This window comes from Neolamprologus multifasciatus, chromosome 7 (genome assembly GCF_963576455.1).
Source record: "Neolamprologus multifasciatus chromosome 7, fNeoMul1.2, whole genome shotgun sequence".
NCBI lineage: Eukaryota > Metazoa > Chordata > Actinopteri > Cichliformes > Cichlidae > Neolamprologus > Neolamprologus multifasciatus.
The window spans coordinates 20583264-20601082 of record NC_140445.1 but is presented as its reverse complement, the minus strand read 5'-3'; the positions used below and the strand labels follow the sequence as shown (position 1 = coordinate 20601082).

At 38.4% G+C, this 17819-nt stretch overlaps 2 protein-coding genes across 15 annotated transcripts in view; both read right to left on the bottom strand.

The window, feature by feature from the left end:
- LOC146514173 (sucrase-isomaltase, intestinal-like) overlaps window positions 1–13685 on the bottom strand; it is a 40389-nt gene extending 26704 nt beyond the window's left edge. The window contains exons 1-18 of one of the 3 annotated variants that reach the window (XM_085165554.1): window positions 13173–13685; window positions 9766–9877; window positions 9251–9336; window positions 8879–8999; window positions 7998–8107; window positions 7688–7839; window positions 6652–6823; window positions 6375–6474; window positions 6169–6281; window positions 5942–6067; window positions 5694–5825; window positions 5350–5469; window positions 3571–3684; window positions 3326–3410; window positions 2831–2948; window positions 1899–2070; window positions 956–1072; window positions 107–261 (exon numbers count right to left, since the gene is read on the bottom strand). In XM_085165554.1, the coding sequence (XP_085021680.1) occupies window positions 107–261; window positions 956–1072; window positions 1899–2070; window positions 2831–2948; window positions 3326–3410; window positions 3571–3684; window positions 5350–5469; window positions 5694–5825; window positions 5942–6067; window positions 6169–6281; window positions 6375–6474; window positions 6652–6823; window positions 7688–7839; window positions 7998–8107; window positions 8879–8999; window positions 9251–9336; window positions 9766–9877 (2105 nt within the window). In that variant the 5' untranslated portion in view covers window positions 13173–13685. The other 2 variants (XM_085165556.1, XM_085165555.1) reach the window with 2 other exon arrangements.
- Window positions 13686–13802: 117 nt separating this feature from the next.
- Window positions 13803–17819, bottom strand: part of add1 (adducin 1 (alpha)) — a 28187-nt gene continuing 24170 nt past the window's right edge. For 9 of the 12 annotated variants that reach the window (XM_085165562.1, XM_085165557.1, XM_085165558.1 and 6 more), the window contains one exon: window positions 13803–16069. In XM_085165562.1, the coding sequence (XP_085021688.1) occupies window positions 15795–16069 (275 nt within the window). In that variant the 3' untranslated portion in view covers window positions 13803–15794. Of the gene's footprint in view, window positions 16070–16649; window positions 17631–17819 lie in introns of those variants that run through there. The other 3 variants (XM_085165570.1, XM_085165569.1, XM_085165564.1) reach the window with 2 other exon arrangements.

Sequence of the window (17819 nt, the reverse complement as noted above, 5' to 3'; positions counted from 1 at the left end):
TCACTTCTATGTCACAATCACTTTTATCTCATTATTATCGTTATTTTTTCTTTTGTTTTGTTATTTGGTACTAAATTGATTTAAGACAATATGCTGAGTGACTTACTCATGCATGACGGGACGTACAACAGTTCCCCCCGTGGTGTGGGCTTTGTAGAACATTGTGTAGAGGTAAGGCAGAAGTGTGTAACGTATCGTCAGGTAATGTTTAGAACTCGCCACCAGTACTGAGTCAGCGCCATATGAAGCTGGATCCTGAGGCTGGAGACAGAAAGAAGGATTAAAGGGATGGGGCTAATAAGGAACAGGTAATGGGGAAAAGAAAATAAAGATTTGTGGGGGGGGGTTTACTGATAAACTAATGGAAAAGTGATCAAACAGCAAAGGAGCGAGGGAAGTAAAAAACTAGAGGATTTTAGAAGGACTAGAGAATTAGAAGAATCGAGTGGCGATAAAGCAGTCAAAAGGATGAGTGAGGTAGTGCAAACAAATACACATTAGGCCTGTTCATAATGAATAATCACAAAATTACTTTTACATTACGCTTTTTAATTACTTTTTACATTTGAGCGATCCAGAGGCAAAGTTTGTAAAGACAGCTAGTAAATGAAAACAAATTATGTGTGATGCTAGTTCAGTGACAGTGGTGAGGGCAGGCTGCGGTCCTTAATCAGATCTGGGTGATCTTTTAATCCCATAACTCGTTTGTGCGTCTGTGTATGTGTTGGCACTAGCTGTATGGGATGTGATGAGTGCCATGAGTACGGCAAAGCAAAGGTCACACTTCAGCTGTCTCTCCCCAGCTATGCAAAGCTTTTAACTGCTCGGGCTCTACAGCACCTATAAAGTGTTATGAAATGAAATGAAGTGTATACCCTGCAACACTTTAGACCAAACAGGCAAAAAGTGACATCTGATATAAGACTTGTGACAGAAAAAGCTGCCTTTAGAGTACCTTGTAGCCCTCAGCGTTGTGGTTCCGACTGAAGGGATAGAAAGCGCCGACCTGCATCCAGCGACGGCACAACTCTTCAGGGGAGTCGTCAAAGAAACCACAGATGTCGGCTCCGATCTGAAACACATTTACGTCGACGTTTAGCCAAAACCAGCTAATTTAAGTGTATCTTGTTGTATTGGAAAAATGAAAGTCGAATAATATTTGACAAACTCCGAGAACAGGGAATGTCAAGGATTTTAGACAGATTTGATAATGAAATATTTCTAGATTATAGTAGCAAAAATGGCACCAATGTGATAACTTAGCCCCTTATTTGTCTTTTGAAATGTCTCTCTTGATCTTGGCTCAGTCTACTTGCAATTTACTGGCAGTAGCTGTGGGCTGTAATCTTTATTTACATTAATTGCACAATTGAGTCCAAAAAAGAGACTGCATTCAAAGGCCACTCTGCAGAGACTGTTTGCTTTCTATTATTTACTTATTGGTCACATTTTACAGCAGGCTCAACGGGAGGGAATTGATCCAAATCCCTTTTGCCCTGTGTTCTATATGTGTCTTCTGAGAAACCTAAAAGGCAGGCTGCAGTGATACAGTCCCAAGAGGAGTCCCTGGCATATATATACAAATGTCTGATGTGCACAGCTGGGGAAGTGTGTCTGTGTACATCTGACACACTGTTTTTCTACTGTTGTTTGAAATCTGTGCACTAGGCATATCTGTGTCAGTGAAAATAGTTTGTGAAACCCTCTGTTTTATTTTTTTTCTTTACCTATTCTATGCATCTGCACATGTCATATGTGTGTGATAATGGTTAATGTTATTATCATACTTTTATATGTTGCTAAAGTGAAAAAAACAACATCTTTCTTTTGCTTATATTCAAAACTTTTTGGTCAGCTAACATTTAACATGTGCCCTTTTCTGAAGGTTTGCTACTCACATAGGGTATTCCAAAGAGCCCAAACTCCAGCATGCCAGGGATAGCCCATTTCATGTCATTCCAGGTGGCAGCATTGTCGCCTAGCCAGTGACCTGAATATTTTCCCACACCTGGAAAGGAAGAGCGGGTCAGCATCATGGAGCGGTTTTCTCCAAACACACGGTCCATAGCTCTGTGGGATGGAGAGAAGAAAGAAAGGAGACAACCAGATGATGCCAGATCACTAAGGTAAAAGGACAGGGGGACAAAAAAACAAGAATACACAAGTAACAGAGAAACAGGTAACAAAAGTGGATATGAGGGGTAAAACTGTACTTTTAGAGAAATGAGAATTAGGAGATGTAAAGTAAACAAAATTCATTTGTGTGTTGCTATAACTTACTCATGTTATGCTTTTTAGCTTGTCCTTAAATGAAATATCAGATGTGTTTTTGTGAGTCTCCCTAATCTAAAAACACTCTTTCTTGGTTGTCTTTGGTTTAGTTTAGCCAGTTTAGCAAATTGCACAGTATGTAACATATTTAATTTATCATAAATGGGCATTCGCATTAGCATTAGCAGGATTTATGCTAAGGTTCCATTAGTTATGCTAATGTTATGCTAAGGTTAGCGCTAAAAAAAAGCTAGCATGAAGCCTGCTAATGCAATGTGTCTGGCATTAGGAATAAACTAAACTGATGTGTTTACAGGTCAGGTGTTTATTTTAAGTATCTGTGCAGTCAACTAGCTGTTTTCATGAATTTCAGGCAGTTTGTACAAATCACTCTTTAACTGTTTGCCAGCCCCTACCACATTCTCATACCAGTGCTCCTTTCTAGGTTTGTGTACATAAATGATCATTAAACTCATGTTGAGGGCCATGGGTCAGTAACTTCTGCTTCTACATCACTTGATTTTGAAGATTATGTATGTTACACTGCTTGTGTACTCACTTCTTAGTAGCCAGGACCATAGAGTAGCCATACAGACTGTGGACATCATAGTGGTCGCCCCAGGTTTGCTTGGCATCCATACACAGAGTCTTACTGTACATGAGGTCATCCAAAATTTCTGGGGGAGAGAACAGATAAGGGGAAAGTTAGAAGCAGCACAGAGAGAATACAGGATGCAGAAAAAGAAGAGAGTGAAAGAACGAGATAGGCATTGATGTACTGTATACTTTAATAGGGAGTGGAACGAGAGCAATAAAAAGGGTGGCATCAGGGGAACCTGCTTTTCATAGTTATGATCTTCCTGTCTGGGAAACGGTCAGAACAAAAGACATGGCAGAAGATTCATTTTCAGAATTCTTCACAGGGGATCCACTATGCCTGATGAACTTACTATGTTTGCCATTGTTGGACGTTCAGCTGCACTGATACATCCTATTTCATGAAATATGTAGCATTATCATGGCTTACCAGAACATAGAAAACAATGTCTCTTACTTGGAATGTAGGGAGGGTAGTTGAGTTTGTTAACAGCACAGCCCTTCGATGATCCTTGCTTGAAATTAGCAATCTCATTCATGTCCTGCAAATGCATATGAGCATATTTTCTTGTAAATATACAAGAAATTAAAGAGTAAAATTTATTCGGTGCTTCTTTATTGGTGCCGATGTCCAGCCCACAATTTGACTAGCAGCCCCTGTGTGCATAATACCTTAATTTTATGTATTTACAACTGACTTACAATCCAAAGTGCGTCGTGTTTGACCTCCTTGGAGAACCGCTCGTACTCATCCACCCACCAATCGATGCAGTTGGGGTTGGTGTAGTCTGGAAATACGGTCTCCCCTGGCCACACCTTGAAGGGAGAGAATGTGAGATGATGTTTACCAAAAAACCCTAAAACTCTGAGGCATAACTCATATTCCAGTGTTTTGTTTATACACCTGACCTTCCAGGTTTGGGAGAAACCTTTAACAGCTTTTTTAACATGACTTTAATAAAGCAAGAGATTAGTTTACACAATAACATATATGCAGACAACATGAGATGGCATGAACAGCCAAAATTATGAGCTCTGAGTGAGAAATCAGTGTTCCTATGAAGATGCTGGAGGAACAGTTTAGGGGCGTGGGAATAACAGAGAACAGAGATGATGATGCGATACAGAAAAGGGAGAGAAGGTAACGGAGAAAGGCGCTAAAGAGACAAATGAGACGAGCAACAGGAGAGAATCAATAATGCAGTAAGAATCTGTAGACATGACTGTTTGAAGTCAACGTTAGTGATGCACATTGAGAAAAATGACTCATCCACTGAGAAGAGTGGAGGTTTGGTGTGTGCGTGTTAGGATGATAGGAAGATGTTTTTAGCAGATGGTCAGAAATTCAAGGTCAAAGATTACTGGTAGTTCTTTGCAGATGCCATCTTTTTTCCTTCAAGACTAGATTTTATCATCTCCAGCTGCGTACTTATAATGACAGGAGTGTAAATAAAATGTCAGCAGCAGTAACTCCATACGTCACTTTATTATTACCTTTTTATGGTCTTTTATGTACATGTCTCTATCAGACCCTGTGCCCACTGCCTTTCTGAAGTCTCTTTCTACCTTCCATCTTATCTATCCTTTATTCATCTATCTACTTTGTCTCCTCTCCCTCATTATGTCTTGCTTCCTGTGAATGTCACCATACACTCAGTGCGATCGTCGATCTGTTTCATTGTAGATGTTCTTCTAATCTGTTATTTGTGTCCATCTATCTGCACCTACCCTTTCTCTGCACCTGTCTTTGTCTACATTTATAACCTTTTCCTTAAATCCTCCACTCTGCCCGCTGCTCTGTTTACACTCATCTTTTTTAACTAAGCAGAAATGTTCAGAAATGTTTGAGTGAGGTCCTGCTATGATGTTCTAACGCACGCCAACATTGTTGTGCCACCAGGAAAGGCTTTTATCTTGTTCTTTTCCAAGCAATTATTGCTTGGTTGTAAAAGCAGAATAAATACCAGGTCTGTTTATGTACCTCATTACAAAGGCAGCAACAGCAGAGGTCCCGCAGCAGACACCTTTGTTTTTATAGCCAAAAGACAACAACATATGTAAATAAAGCACAAACCACACATATGTGTGCACTCATAAACCACAAAGTAACATAAATACATTTGATCCAGACAAGCGGATGCAGGTGGATGAACACAGGGTGTATACAGCATGTATTTTTCTACTAAATTTGTGACTTTGTGTCACAATAACAACAATATCATATGATGGTACTGTAATAGTCTAGTTTTACTGGTCTTCCAGGTATAAACAAAAAAAGAAAACAAAAAAGACATAATAGTATATAGTAAAAATATATAGCAACATATAGTAAATATATAGTAAAAAAAATAGATTAAGTACATAAAAGGAGTGGTACCTTTGGTATTTGATATCATTAACAGAGTAAGTAGCAGACAGGTGCTGCTAAACAAATACGCTTGATGCATCAGAATATCAGGCTTGTACACTAATGTAGCTCACCTCTCTTATCAGAGGAGTCTTCCCATCTGATTCAGTGACCCAAGCATTCTTCGCAGTCCCACGGTCATAAGACTCATATGGACCATCTCCAACCCTCTTGCTGGTGGCTATTGCGGGATCCTGGGGACAAATGATACAGTCATAAGAATATATGCTCAAATCAAATCAATAAATTCATATTTCATTTCTTCTTTGGTGTTGCTGATGTAGCAAATGTTACTGTGTGCTAGAAGTAATGATTTAAACACTTTGATGTCTGTTTTTGATTAGAAGCTCTGTATGATTTCTTCTTATTTTTCTAGGTTACATAAATACACCCAATATGGCCACAAAGTCCTTCTTACCAGGATAAGGATGTATTTCTGCCCCCTGTCATGGAGATAGTCAGCAAACCGAGGAAGTTCAGTGTAGTTAAGCTTGTCATAGGTGAAATCTTTTTTATTCTCCATATAGTCTATGTCTGTGTATTGGACATCCTGCATGGGATGGAAAAAACACTGCATTGATATGCTTTGTCCATGCAATTTTCAATTCTCAAATGAGAGTCTGATGTATAAAAGGAATTTTAAAACTCAAACAGACTGAATCTTACATATGGGAGGCCCACGGCACGGTTTCTCTCCACTGTTTCCTTGACCATGTCGAGGTTGGTGTAGTTCCACCGAGAAAGCTGGAATCCCAGTGACCAGTAGGGAGGCATGACGGGCCTGCCAGTGAGCTGAACGGCATAATTAGAAGTGTTTTTAATGTAATTAGTGAACCACACAACAATATTAACAAGAAACCTCGCGCCACATGTTTTGCATTTAGAAAAATCACCTCGAGGAACTCCTGCACCACTTGTTCCGGTGTGTCACCAAAGACAATATAGAAGTCAAGAAGCCCTCCAATAGTCCTGTAGGTCACAGCTGGGGCAGGCTGCAGTGTCACATCTGGAAACAAACAGAAAAAAGTAGCTTAATCATAGCAATATAAGTTAATGTTGTGATTTAAAAATAAATGCATTTGTGTGAATATGTCTTTACCCATAGCATTGCTGTTCAAGAGAAAGACCCCGAATGACTTTCCACTCTCATCTTCCAGACAGAGGAAGAAGGGATAGTGTCCGTAGAGGTTGTGTGTTCCCTGCAGAGAAGCCACAGGGGGACAAATGAGTATACAATAGAGGCATGTGGGACACTTACTGAAACTGAGGGGGTGACTACACAGAATAATCTGCTTACACCGCATTCAATTATAGGCCCTATGAGAAGGCAAACAGACTTGTAAGAAGCACATGCAACATGTGCATGCTGTCCTCACCCCATTAGGGAAAGCGTCTCTGGTGAAAATTGGCCAGGTTTTCCAGTTGGTGTCATGGCGATACTGCCTGTGGACGTGCTCCCCGAGGCCGTAAATATTATGTGATGGAAGTCTAGCAGACAGCTGTATGTACTGATCTTCAAAGACCAGTGGAGCGATTGTGGTGTCGAACCTGAACGTAATGAGGAAACAAAGGACTAAATGATCACTGGGAAGTGTAAAGACAGACTGATACATTGGGATGTGGGAAAAGGGAGAGCAGGTAAGAGTGAAACAAAGAACACTGAAAAATATCTATTTTTGCCCAAATGCTGACTTTAAGTAATTTGATTACATTAAATTTAATGGGATCTCTCAAAAGCAATGTTCTTGGTTGGTATGCTTTCACTTGATACCAAAGATATTTTCCTTAATGATTAACTTAAGGATTAATGATTACTCATATTATGACTTCATGTTTGAGTGAAGTAAGTAAAGGAATTAGAGTGAAATGGAACTAGAAGTAAACATAAGTACTCTGGGAGATGAGTTTTTAGAGCAAATTAAACAAAAAGAAGGACAAACACACAGAGACAGGCCAGGCCATTAATCTCTAATAAGGCCTCTGGGTAGCATTTGTCTAGTCTTCAAAAGAAGCCATACACTGCTGACGTTTCCAGTTCCATTCTTCTGTTATCTGTATTTATCTTATCTGAGGAGTACTTGATCAATGCGGTGTCAGCTAGGGCCAGCCAAGCATGACTTGTATCACCATCAAAGTAATCACGTGTTTCATGGGTATTATCTTACAGAAGTTCTTACACAATGATTTCAAATGATGCACAGAATCATTGATAATCTATTAGTATCTATCCTCTGTTGTCTAAAGCGACAGAATTCTGATAAGTTATCATTTCAACAAGCCTCCATTGCAATAAATTTTTTAACAAATATATCCTCGTCCGTCTTTATTTGTGCAGGCATATGTACATACACAACCCTATTTTCCATCCATCACAACAAATACTCACGGGACCTACTCAGAGTGATTGCTTACACAACTTTCTGGTTCTCCTTCCTGCGCACAGTAAGGCCAAAGGGTTTCTGTGTGACCTGCAGTGTGCTGCTGATGGGAATGGATGGGTTACTGGGAAGACTGCTGATGTGTTCATGGGGGACCTCAAATCTGTTACTGTTGGGATCGTAGATCTGAGGGAGAGGAAAGGAGTCAGGCCTCATCTCACAGTCAGTAACAATTTCTCATGTATATTGCTATTTTTGCATTAAACATCCTTTCATTAATCCAAATCCTTTGACCATTAAATATATCTGTAAGCTGCAGATTTGCATACGGTGTCAGTGTTCACCTTAAATCGGAGACGATTGTTTGTCTGCATTTCTGCCTCAAGCGCCAGTTGTTTTATCTCCCTGCCGAATAAAGACGGAGAGTCCATTCTTATCAGGTTTGCTTTAAGAACTGCAAAATTAAACAGAAGACAATAAGATGGTAAGAAGGTTAATATATCATCCACATAATACATCATATCCACATACTATAGAAATCAATTGGATACATCGGTATCAGACAACTAGCAGCAGTTCAATTTGATTCAGTTACATTCACATACATTTAACAGTCGTCTCAGTGTCCCAGTGCACTTAAATTGTAACATTAGAGACATAAACCTAACGATCTAATGATTCACTATAAGCAAGCATTCCTGTCTCATTCCACAGCTGTAGCATCACATTAAAATTGTCAGGTGAATTAAAATGGGAATCTGTTTAAACAATATACTTTAGTCATTCAGTGATAAAAGGGTGCAGAGCTTATCGAGTATGTTGTCAGCGCTAATATGTCAACATGTTTGATGACATTTTAACTTACATGTAGTAAAAAAGAAATTAGTTCCTTTTTATGTGACAGTTAAACTCACGTCATAATGCATATCTGACTATGCTCATGGATGGAAAATGCATGAAATACCCAGCATTTCACATGAGGGTAGAAAAAAGAAAAACCTGTCAATAGTGCCACATTTATACCAAAAACTTTGCCAAAGGCAAAGTTAAAAAAGTGAAAAAGGAAAAGAAAAATTATGTGAAAAAGTTGAAGATAAGTTGAAGGTAGAAAAGTAGATAAGTTGAAGGAACAAGAGGCAGTTAACTAGAAGGCCACTTAATTTTCCTCTGTTAGTGAGTACATGAGTCCCAAAACAGGACAGATTAAGAGGAGAATGTGTTTTACCGTAAGGGCTTGATGAATCCTGCGATTCCACGGTGTATCCATGGTTGGTTGGGAAGAAACACCAGGGAACGTTACTCTCATCCCGTGGGCTCCAACAGCATCCACGTGCCTCACATTTTGCCTGTTCAGGGCATTGTTGTTGTCTTTATCATTATCCGCATTAATGTCACTAATGCTGTGATTAGTATTACTACTGCTTTTTGTCACCACTGGAAATGTTTAAATAGACATTATAAGCAGTGCAAGAAAAAAATTATGTTAGTAGTTACCCACTAATTATAACTTTTTTTCTGTGTAGGCTCTTTGAGGGGAAAAAAAACATATTCTGTTCACACATTACTTTGTACTCTAGGAAACTATGGTGACTTATACCTGGGAAGCTCCGGGATCAGGGAAGCAGTCTACTCTCTCGCCAAGAGGAATGTTGGGACATGTAGGGACAAATGCTTTAGTTGTTCCTGGCAACAACAAAAAAATTTAAATATCTCCTTGAAGCCAAGCAATCAAATCAATATTATAAAATGTAAATGCTGCAATTTTGCTAGTGTAAATTGATATGCAGATTAATCTCTGCATTGGGAAATATAATCATGATCAAACACGCAAAGAAGGAAGTAATGTAATATTTTCAGGGTAAAGAAGAAACAAAGAGCAAATTAGAGATATATAAGAAAACAATAATAAAAGAAAAAGAAGGCACAAATGTGCAAACAGAACTACCTACACTAAAAGACACATCACAGGGATTTAAAAAAAAAAAAATGCACTTGTGGTATATAGATATTTATCCTATGGGCATATTGTCTGCCTGCAGTCAGGATGAAGGACTCGATTCAAAGGAGGTATCATTTAAAGTTACGTGACATGCCACCACAGTATCTGCCTACCCGCAGATACTGTGGTGGCAGACAGAACTAAAAAGGTGATTGCAGTCGCGGTCATCGGCATGAACAGATCCAATAGGGTCACCCCCAAGCCAGAGAAGCGTCTCCTCCCCATCTAGTACACACAAAAATGAACATGAGCAAAACACTATAAAGGCCAATAATCATTAAAACCCAGGAAGGGGTAAGAAGTTTAACATTTCACATTTTCATTGCATCAACCTTGAAGTTTCTGCAAAGGCTTTGCAAAACTGAGACAAAATGTAATTACCTACAGTAAAGAATGAGAGACTACAATAAACCTAAAGTTGGATATTGAAGACAGTGTTCAACAGTCTTAGCCTAATCTTTGCAGATGCACCCATCAAGCAATTAGGCTTCACGTGAGTGTACTCTCCTCCATACTGTAAGGTATAAGTAGTAATATTTTTGAGCTGAGCAGCTAAACAGCCTGCCTCTGTGGTCTTACCTTGGTTCCCTCCACAGGTTGGGGCCAAGTGTTCAAAGTTTGACAGCAGTAGCACCCTTATAAACCAGAGGATGAGGGAGTGTTGTGCATTGTCACAGAGACTCAACCCCCTTTACTTTGTGTGTGTGTGTGTGTACATGTGTACGTGTGTTTCATGCAGGCCCCAAAGCCATAAACCATCTATCATTCGATAGAAGTAGTGTAGCCTAAAATCTGCTTAGCGGGCTGTTAAAAATCACCCCATTATCATGCACACTGTGCATGGAGATGGTTGTGTGGTTAGAATTTAACTAAAGATTATTGTGCATATTCAATGCATTATGTAAGTCATGACTTAGCCATGACTTAGCAAAACCCATAGTTAGTAGTCTATAATTAGCAAATGAACATAGCCTCTCTCCCATCCCAACTTTTGAGATGTTGGGGTGTCATTTTATCAGTTTATCACTGTGCAGCATCCCCTGCAATATATATTTTAAAATATATTACTATTAATATGTTATGTTTGCATTTAGTCAGAACTTGGTGTTTTAAAGCACTTTATAAATAAAGTTGGCTTGGTTTGGATTTTTTTTCTTCTTCAAATATCTCATTAAAAATACGAGGAAACTAGACAACTGACAAAAAACACAAATAATTTAAAAAACAAACAAACAATTACACTCATAAAGAAACGTGTAACATACTTGCAGTAGCACATTTACATTTCAGCAACAGCAATATGGCAATCATTCTGTTACATGATATGTTGAAGGGTTGAGATCTAGTTTCAAATGGCGAATATTGTACGATAGAAAAATCCAGTCTCTAGAAAGTGAAACACTTTAGTCTCTAAGGCACGTTCATTTGGTCAATTATTTATGGGCTTGGCATTTGTTGGTAATCACATGCTGCAATAAACACATTATCAAAGGACTGATTCTTGATTAAAATAAACAATAACAATAAAACACCCTGACAGCATTGCATTGTGTCCCAACACAACAGAATAGTTACTAAATATCAGCTACAACAGACGCACACACACACACACACACACACACAAAAGGTACAGATAAGGAAACAATTATTAGGCCTCTTCCAAGCACTTTTTTAGCAAAGCAAGAGATTTTCAACATTACATTTCTAAATTTACTAGTTTTCTTTGAAAAAGCATAAATTATTTCGATTTGCACACAATAACAGAATTATTTCAGAAATGTCCTGGTCATTATTATTAGACCCCAGAAAAACTGACCTTTTTTTGAGGCTTAGCGCAAAACACTGTTGTGAAATGATGTGCTTTAACTTTGTAATGCAAACATGCAAACTGGAATAAGAAAATCTGCTCTGGAAACGAACTGAAACTAAACCGAATTAAAAACAAAAACGTCAAAATGAAATAAAAAAAAAAAAGTACTTAGAAAATACAAAACTATAACAACTCTGAACTGAGAGACCCAAAGAGCACCATCCCCACAGCGAAACACAGGGGTGGGAATATTATCAGCATCAATGCATCTGGAAATGGGAATCTCGTCAACGTGGAAGGAAGCACAAAGAACTCACAAAGAAATTACCACAGTGGCAATTGTCATTTTAGGTTACAACCTTACACACTCAAGTATTACAGTGTTAGCTAGCATATGAAAGAAATCACAGTGAATTAAGTGTATTTGACTGATAATATTAGATGTTGTCTTTATCAGTTGTTAAGTAATTCCATAGGTGCATAACTAGAATGTCTCCAAGGGTTTGAAGTCAACTATGGAAGTAATAATGGGTTTTAATGCAACCTCTGTTTGCTTGTTAATATGTGGCAAAGATCCACTAGATCCAGTGTACACCTCAGTTTCAACACTAATGAAAAAGAAAAGAAAAAAAAATAGGATCCTGCACTACACCTCAGAAATTAGTAAATAAAGCATAAAGCATTGGGCAAAATTCTTGAGCTAGCTCTGTGGTCCTGAGCAGAAGTTCGTCCGGCTTTCTGGAGGGCTTTCGAATTTTTTTTCTTTGGAAATTGGTTGCTTTTTTCATTTTAGTCCTGTCTATTATAGCTTACAATTTTCTATGAATTACTTGTGTAATTTAGTCCCCCAAATTAAATTGATGAATCAACATTGTGCCTACACATAACAACTTAGCACTGAAAATATTTTTAAAATTTATCTTGAGGCACTTTGTTACTAGCAGCCTGTTGCAAAACCACAAAAATTGTGCACATTTCTTTAGATAAATCTAAAAAAGCAATACCAAAACATTTAACATTCAGAAAATACTACTTTTGCACAAACAGGATTATTAAAACCCTATTATTCCTTAAAAAAATCTCAGAAAAATGGACAAGTGACAAGTGCAGGATTGATAGAATTGCAGTAGGCCATTTACATTTCAACAATATCCAACATGGTTATCATTTTGTCACATAATATGTAAAGGATTGTAGTCTAATCTGATCAATGGCGAATATAGCATAATGGAAAAGTCATTTGCCCACAGTAGAAAGTACATCATGTTATTCTCCATGGCATTCATTTGGTCAATTATTTATAGGCTCAGCATTTATTGTTGGTGATCCTAATCTGTAATAAAAACATAAATCTACAGCATTTTATTGTGTCCCAAGAGAATGGAATAGTTACAAAATATCAACAGCACACACACACAAAACTGTGTCATGCTTAAGTGTGTCCTTAACACACACTCATAAATCAAGTTTATGGCAATAATTGTTAGTATTCAGCTTTGATAGTTACTTCAATCAGATTAAGATTAAGGTTTTAAAACCATAAAAGCATCTAAAGTGCTTGAAAGGCAAACAGTGGACAGTACCTAGCGGTTGCCACGATGTTATGAAAGACCATCATTCACTGGATAAATCAGGCCATACTTCCTCCAATAACATAAGTGTTTCTTCTGGAGGTGTGGTTATGAAGCTTTGCCCTGTCCTTCAACTCACCTGTAAAGAGACGAAAGATTATCTTCTCTTGGTGACAGGCGAAGTTGGTTATGATCGCTAGCTGCAATAGTGAGGCTGGTAGTGTTTTCGCTCTGTGAACTTTGGCCGTTTGTCTCTACATGTGTCATTCTGCCAAAATGAGGTCCTAAAAGACCCCTCCTGCAGTGGGAACTATAACAAATTGTTTTTTTTATGGTGCGTTTATGGCACATCTACAAAAGAAGGAGTTTAAGAACAGAGCGAGAATTTAGTAAAATTCTAATTCTTAAATGCAACTTCAGCACCACGGTCAGAGACAGATCGGCTGTTTCAGCAAACTGGAGATAATTCTGTTTCCCAAACGGAGAAAACATAAACAAGCAATAGTGCCTGTCTTAATATGACCTCTCTCAGCAGAAAACTAACATTACATCTAAAAAGTTTGGACTACTGCTGAAGACCACTTCTAAGAAAATACTACGAGAAAGTCTCAAATGGGTGGCGGCGAAAGAGAAACTATATTTCTTCTGACTTACCTTGACAAACCCAGTTTATTACTGCATACTTCAAAAGGGTTGTAGAGTTCCTTGCAGGCGACTTCTACATCATCTACCATGAAATTCCCTGTAAATGACCACTATAACACAAAAGTGATTTTAATGGTAGTGTTTTTATTCATGGTTGTAGAAAGGAGGCAAATAACCATGACAAATAAGCAGTGAAGTGTTAAGTGTGTGGATGTTATGATGATGAGATATTTAAACTATTAGCAGTTCAGACTGAGGATACAAATCAGCAAAATTAAGCAATTTATAAAAAAAAACAAAAAAAAAACAAAAGAATATGGTACACTCAAAGGACTACAGGGGGCTTTGTTGTTATCGGACACTAAAATTAGTGTGCTATATCTAAAGGGGGTAGTTATAGTGATGCACTCTTGTCATGCAGTCCTTCAGGAGTTCTCAGCTTATACGTTCAGCAGTGTAAGTAAAGCACCTGTGATGCCTTTTGGCTCCTCGTGGGTTAAAACAAGATGGAGAAACAAGTCGAACAAAGCACGGAATAGGCCTTGATATTAATGCCCTGCAACCTCAAGCACAACTCATTTCCAATCTTCAGATTACATCAGGTTGACAAGAACGGAAGCGCGTCTCCAGTGAACTTTTTGTTTTGTGCAACTGGAAACAGGTGAAGGTATTCAGGGACAAAGTAGGTTTGAGCAGCGTGACGTTTCACACGAAGAGGTCCAGACATGCTTCATAAAAGCCATTCATAAGTTCTGTAACAACTGCATCTATGACCGACTATTTCAAAGTGTTGTCTGAGTTCATTAAAAAAAAGAAAAGAGAAAAAGGGAGGCTCACAGTGTGCTCACAGGAAGTAATCATGGCTCAATCTATTCAGGGAGTGAAATAAGACAGTTTATGCAGAATAAAGTTTGGAATTTTGCACATTATGTAGTATTGAGACTTTATACAGAGGTAAATGCAAAAAGCAAAAAGCAAAGAGCAAAAAAAAAAAAAAAAAAAAACTAAAAATTAAAGCCAAGCTTAGGAAGAAAAAATATGGAAACCACAAACTGAGATTTATTTTTACACATTCCTTCATACTTATGCCTTAAAGCCAGTAGCAAATACATTACATCAATCCTTAGAATAATCATTAAGCGCAATGCCTGCCCACATTTCCTGACTCACACGCCGCTGTGAACTATACTCACACTAAAGCTTCAGAAAAAACACCATCTGCAGGTTTGCAAGCACCTCAGATGGATATTTTAATGGTGCTTGTCTGTGAAATATTAGAATAAAATTCCACTTGAAAAAAATAAAAATAAAAATACAAATCAGTAGAAATCAAAATCGATAGAAAGCACTTTACAACTACCTAACCAGGTGGGTATTTAGAGTGTTTAAAAACAGAAGCAAAACCAACATCCAGGTGTGTTTAATATCGAATGCACTGATTGGTTTAAATAAAAAATAAAAAAATAAAAAAAAATATGGACAATTTTTTTTCACGAGCACATCCTCTACTGAAGTGTCGCTCTCTTCCTCTGCCAACATGTAATTACATGGACGCACGGCTTCAGGGATGCAATTAGTGCTGTGCAATTTGTAGTTCCCGCTGTCAGAGTTTCAAACCAGTCAAATGAGAGGGTATGAGCTTCTCTGTCTGCATTCAATTTTTTCTTGTTTTGCTTTTGCTGAAAGACACTTATATATTTTGATACAATCCCAATACATTCTAGTGGTTACAGTGGTTTAGTAGTAATCAAAAAAAAACAAACAAAAAAAACAACCTCACATTACGTATGTGGGCCTGTAGTAAGAGACATGCATAAAAGGCCAGATGGAGTGGACGAGACAAAATGCAACACTCACTCGCAACTAAAAGCCGCTACTAATTAAAAACCTTATGCATTTCATTTTTTACATTGTATACAAAATTGGCACACACAAGGAAAAATAGGTTAATAAGCCAGCGGCAAATTATATATTTTTAAAAAAAGTAATGGCGTGTAACTGTGGCCTGCCTGAAACTTGACGGTGTAATGATATCAGACAAAAAGCAGAGACAAAAAGAAGAAGAAAGAAAAAGAGACAGGAGCCAGCAGTGAGGACCGATCCAACATTCTTCAATCTAGGACTCAGACTTTTTTTTGTTTTTCTTTAGGAAGGAAGGAGTGCGAAACTTCTTTTTCTTTTTGGAGGGGGACTTGCTGGGAGACTCGTCACCCTCCTGGTCGCCGGTGTCAGCGGCTTCCTCCCCCTCGGCTGTGTCGGCAGTGGCGGGGGTGGAGTCTTCGGCAGGAAGCGCTGGAGCATCTGAAGGGTCATCGGGTGTTAAATCTGGAAGGGTCTGTCTCAGGGTGGCTGCGTCACTCTCATCCTTAAAGGTTTGTTCTGGCAAGGACTCTGGTGGAGGGGCAGATGGAGAGAGTTAGTGGTCTCAGGGGACAAACTAATGGAGCTGCACTGCTGAGCGGCGTTACTACAACTGGGTAAGCTGCAAAATCCATGCGATTTTCTATTTCAGATGCATCCACCTTTCTCTGCAGTCCACACAGTCATTTATTTATGTGACATAATAAAACCATCCCACACAGTGACTTAAGGTTCTTTAGTCTAAGAAAGCTTCAGTGACCACAAGTCTAACACTTGCGCAGGCAATACTCACACTACATTTAAAGAAAAGAAAAAAAATACTAATAATCCACTACTTCAACTTTGTAGCTTTTTACAGAGCAAAACCTCAACCAAGATGCACTGAACACAGCTCTCATTGGGAATTCTTCTCCCTCCGTTTCCTTTCATTTCCATCACTTTGACAGGCCTGAGCGAGCACTCTGCATTCTTTCTTTTACCTTCATTTAAACAGGGAAATCTTAATGAGGGCAGTTCCCTTGTTCATTTGTACCCTGTGTACAAACAAAACAAAATGAAATACAACAGAGCACGCACAAATCAGAGAAACGTCCACAAAGCAAAGATTTAATTTTTTTTTTTTAAAGTGTATTTTAGTTATTTACTTTTCAGGGGAAGGGAAATTAATTCAACACTGCATCAGCTCTCAAAAAGTAGTAAGCATCAACAGGAGCCACCAGTATGTACAGTATTAATCAAGCTGCTGGGAAGGGAATAAGATGTTTGCATACTTGTTGGCAAAGATCCCGTTTAATTTCTAAATACTAAACTTGTCCATATAAGCATCATGATGTGAGGGGGGGGGTTTTGCCAATGGGAAGCTTGTTTATGAGACTCCAAAAGTTGATTCTGTTCATCTGGACGTAGCGTTTTCTGGGAGAAACGTTTCGTCACTCATCCAAGTGACTTCTTGTCAGTTGGATGAGTGACGAAACGTTTCTCCCAGAAAACGCTACGTCCAGATGAACAGAATCAACTTTTGGAGATTTATTTTCCTGGATGATTGAGAATGCATCAAGACCTTGTTTATGAGAGTGCCTTAAAACTCCAAGTCAGTACTGACTTTGCAAGGTTTTTCTAGTGACCTGAACTAATTCTCGTCTTTTAAAAAAACCAAAGCAAACAAACAAAAAAAACACTCCCAGCAAAAAAAGAAAAAGATAAGATAAGAAAAGAAAAAAAAGTGCTGCATCATAAAAGTTCTGCTTCAAGGGTCAGTGGCACAACCAGCATCCTAAAAGTATTGCTGCAAGCTCGCACTTTGCAGTCAGCGACATGACAACTGGATTTTCATTATTTTTTAAAAACCGTTTGCATGCAACAGTGACTACTGCAAAACAAGACTCGAGAAAACAGCAGCGCATTTCAGTTTTCGCATATCTTCATGTCTGTCAGTATACAGATAAGGCCGAACAACACAGACAGATAAAAAATGGAGACCAAGCACCACCACACAGCCAAGCTTTTGGCTTCAACCAGCTAAACCAACAGCAAGTTTGCTCAGAAAGCCACAAGAAAAATAAAGCACTCGTGTACCTGGTAAAGGACTCGTCTGGAAGACAAACGACATTCAAAAGATATTTTCAAAACATTACCTGAGTTTTTTCCCCCAGAACAGAAACATACAGTGTCATATAACAGTTACAGAAATGTGCTAATGTGCAAGAGAGGTTTGATAGCGAATAGTCGACAGGAAGAAAAGAGGTTAATGTGACAGTGAAAGTACGGTGTGAGGTTTACT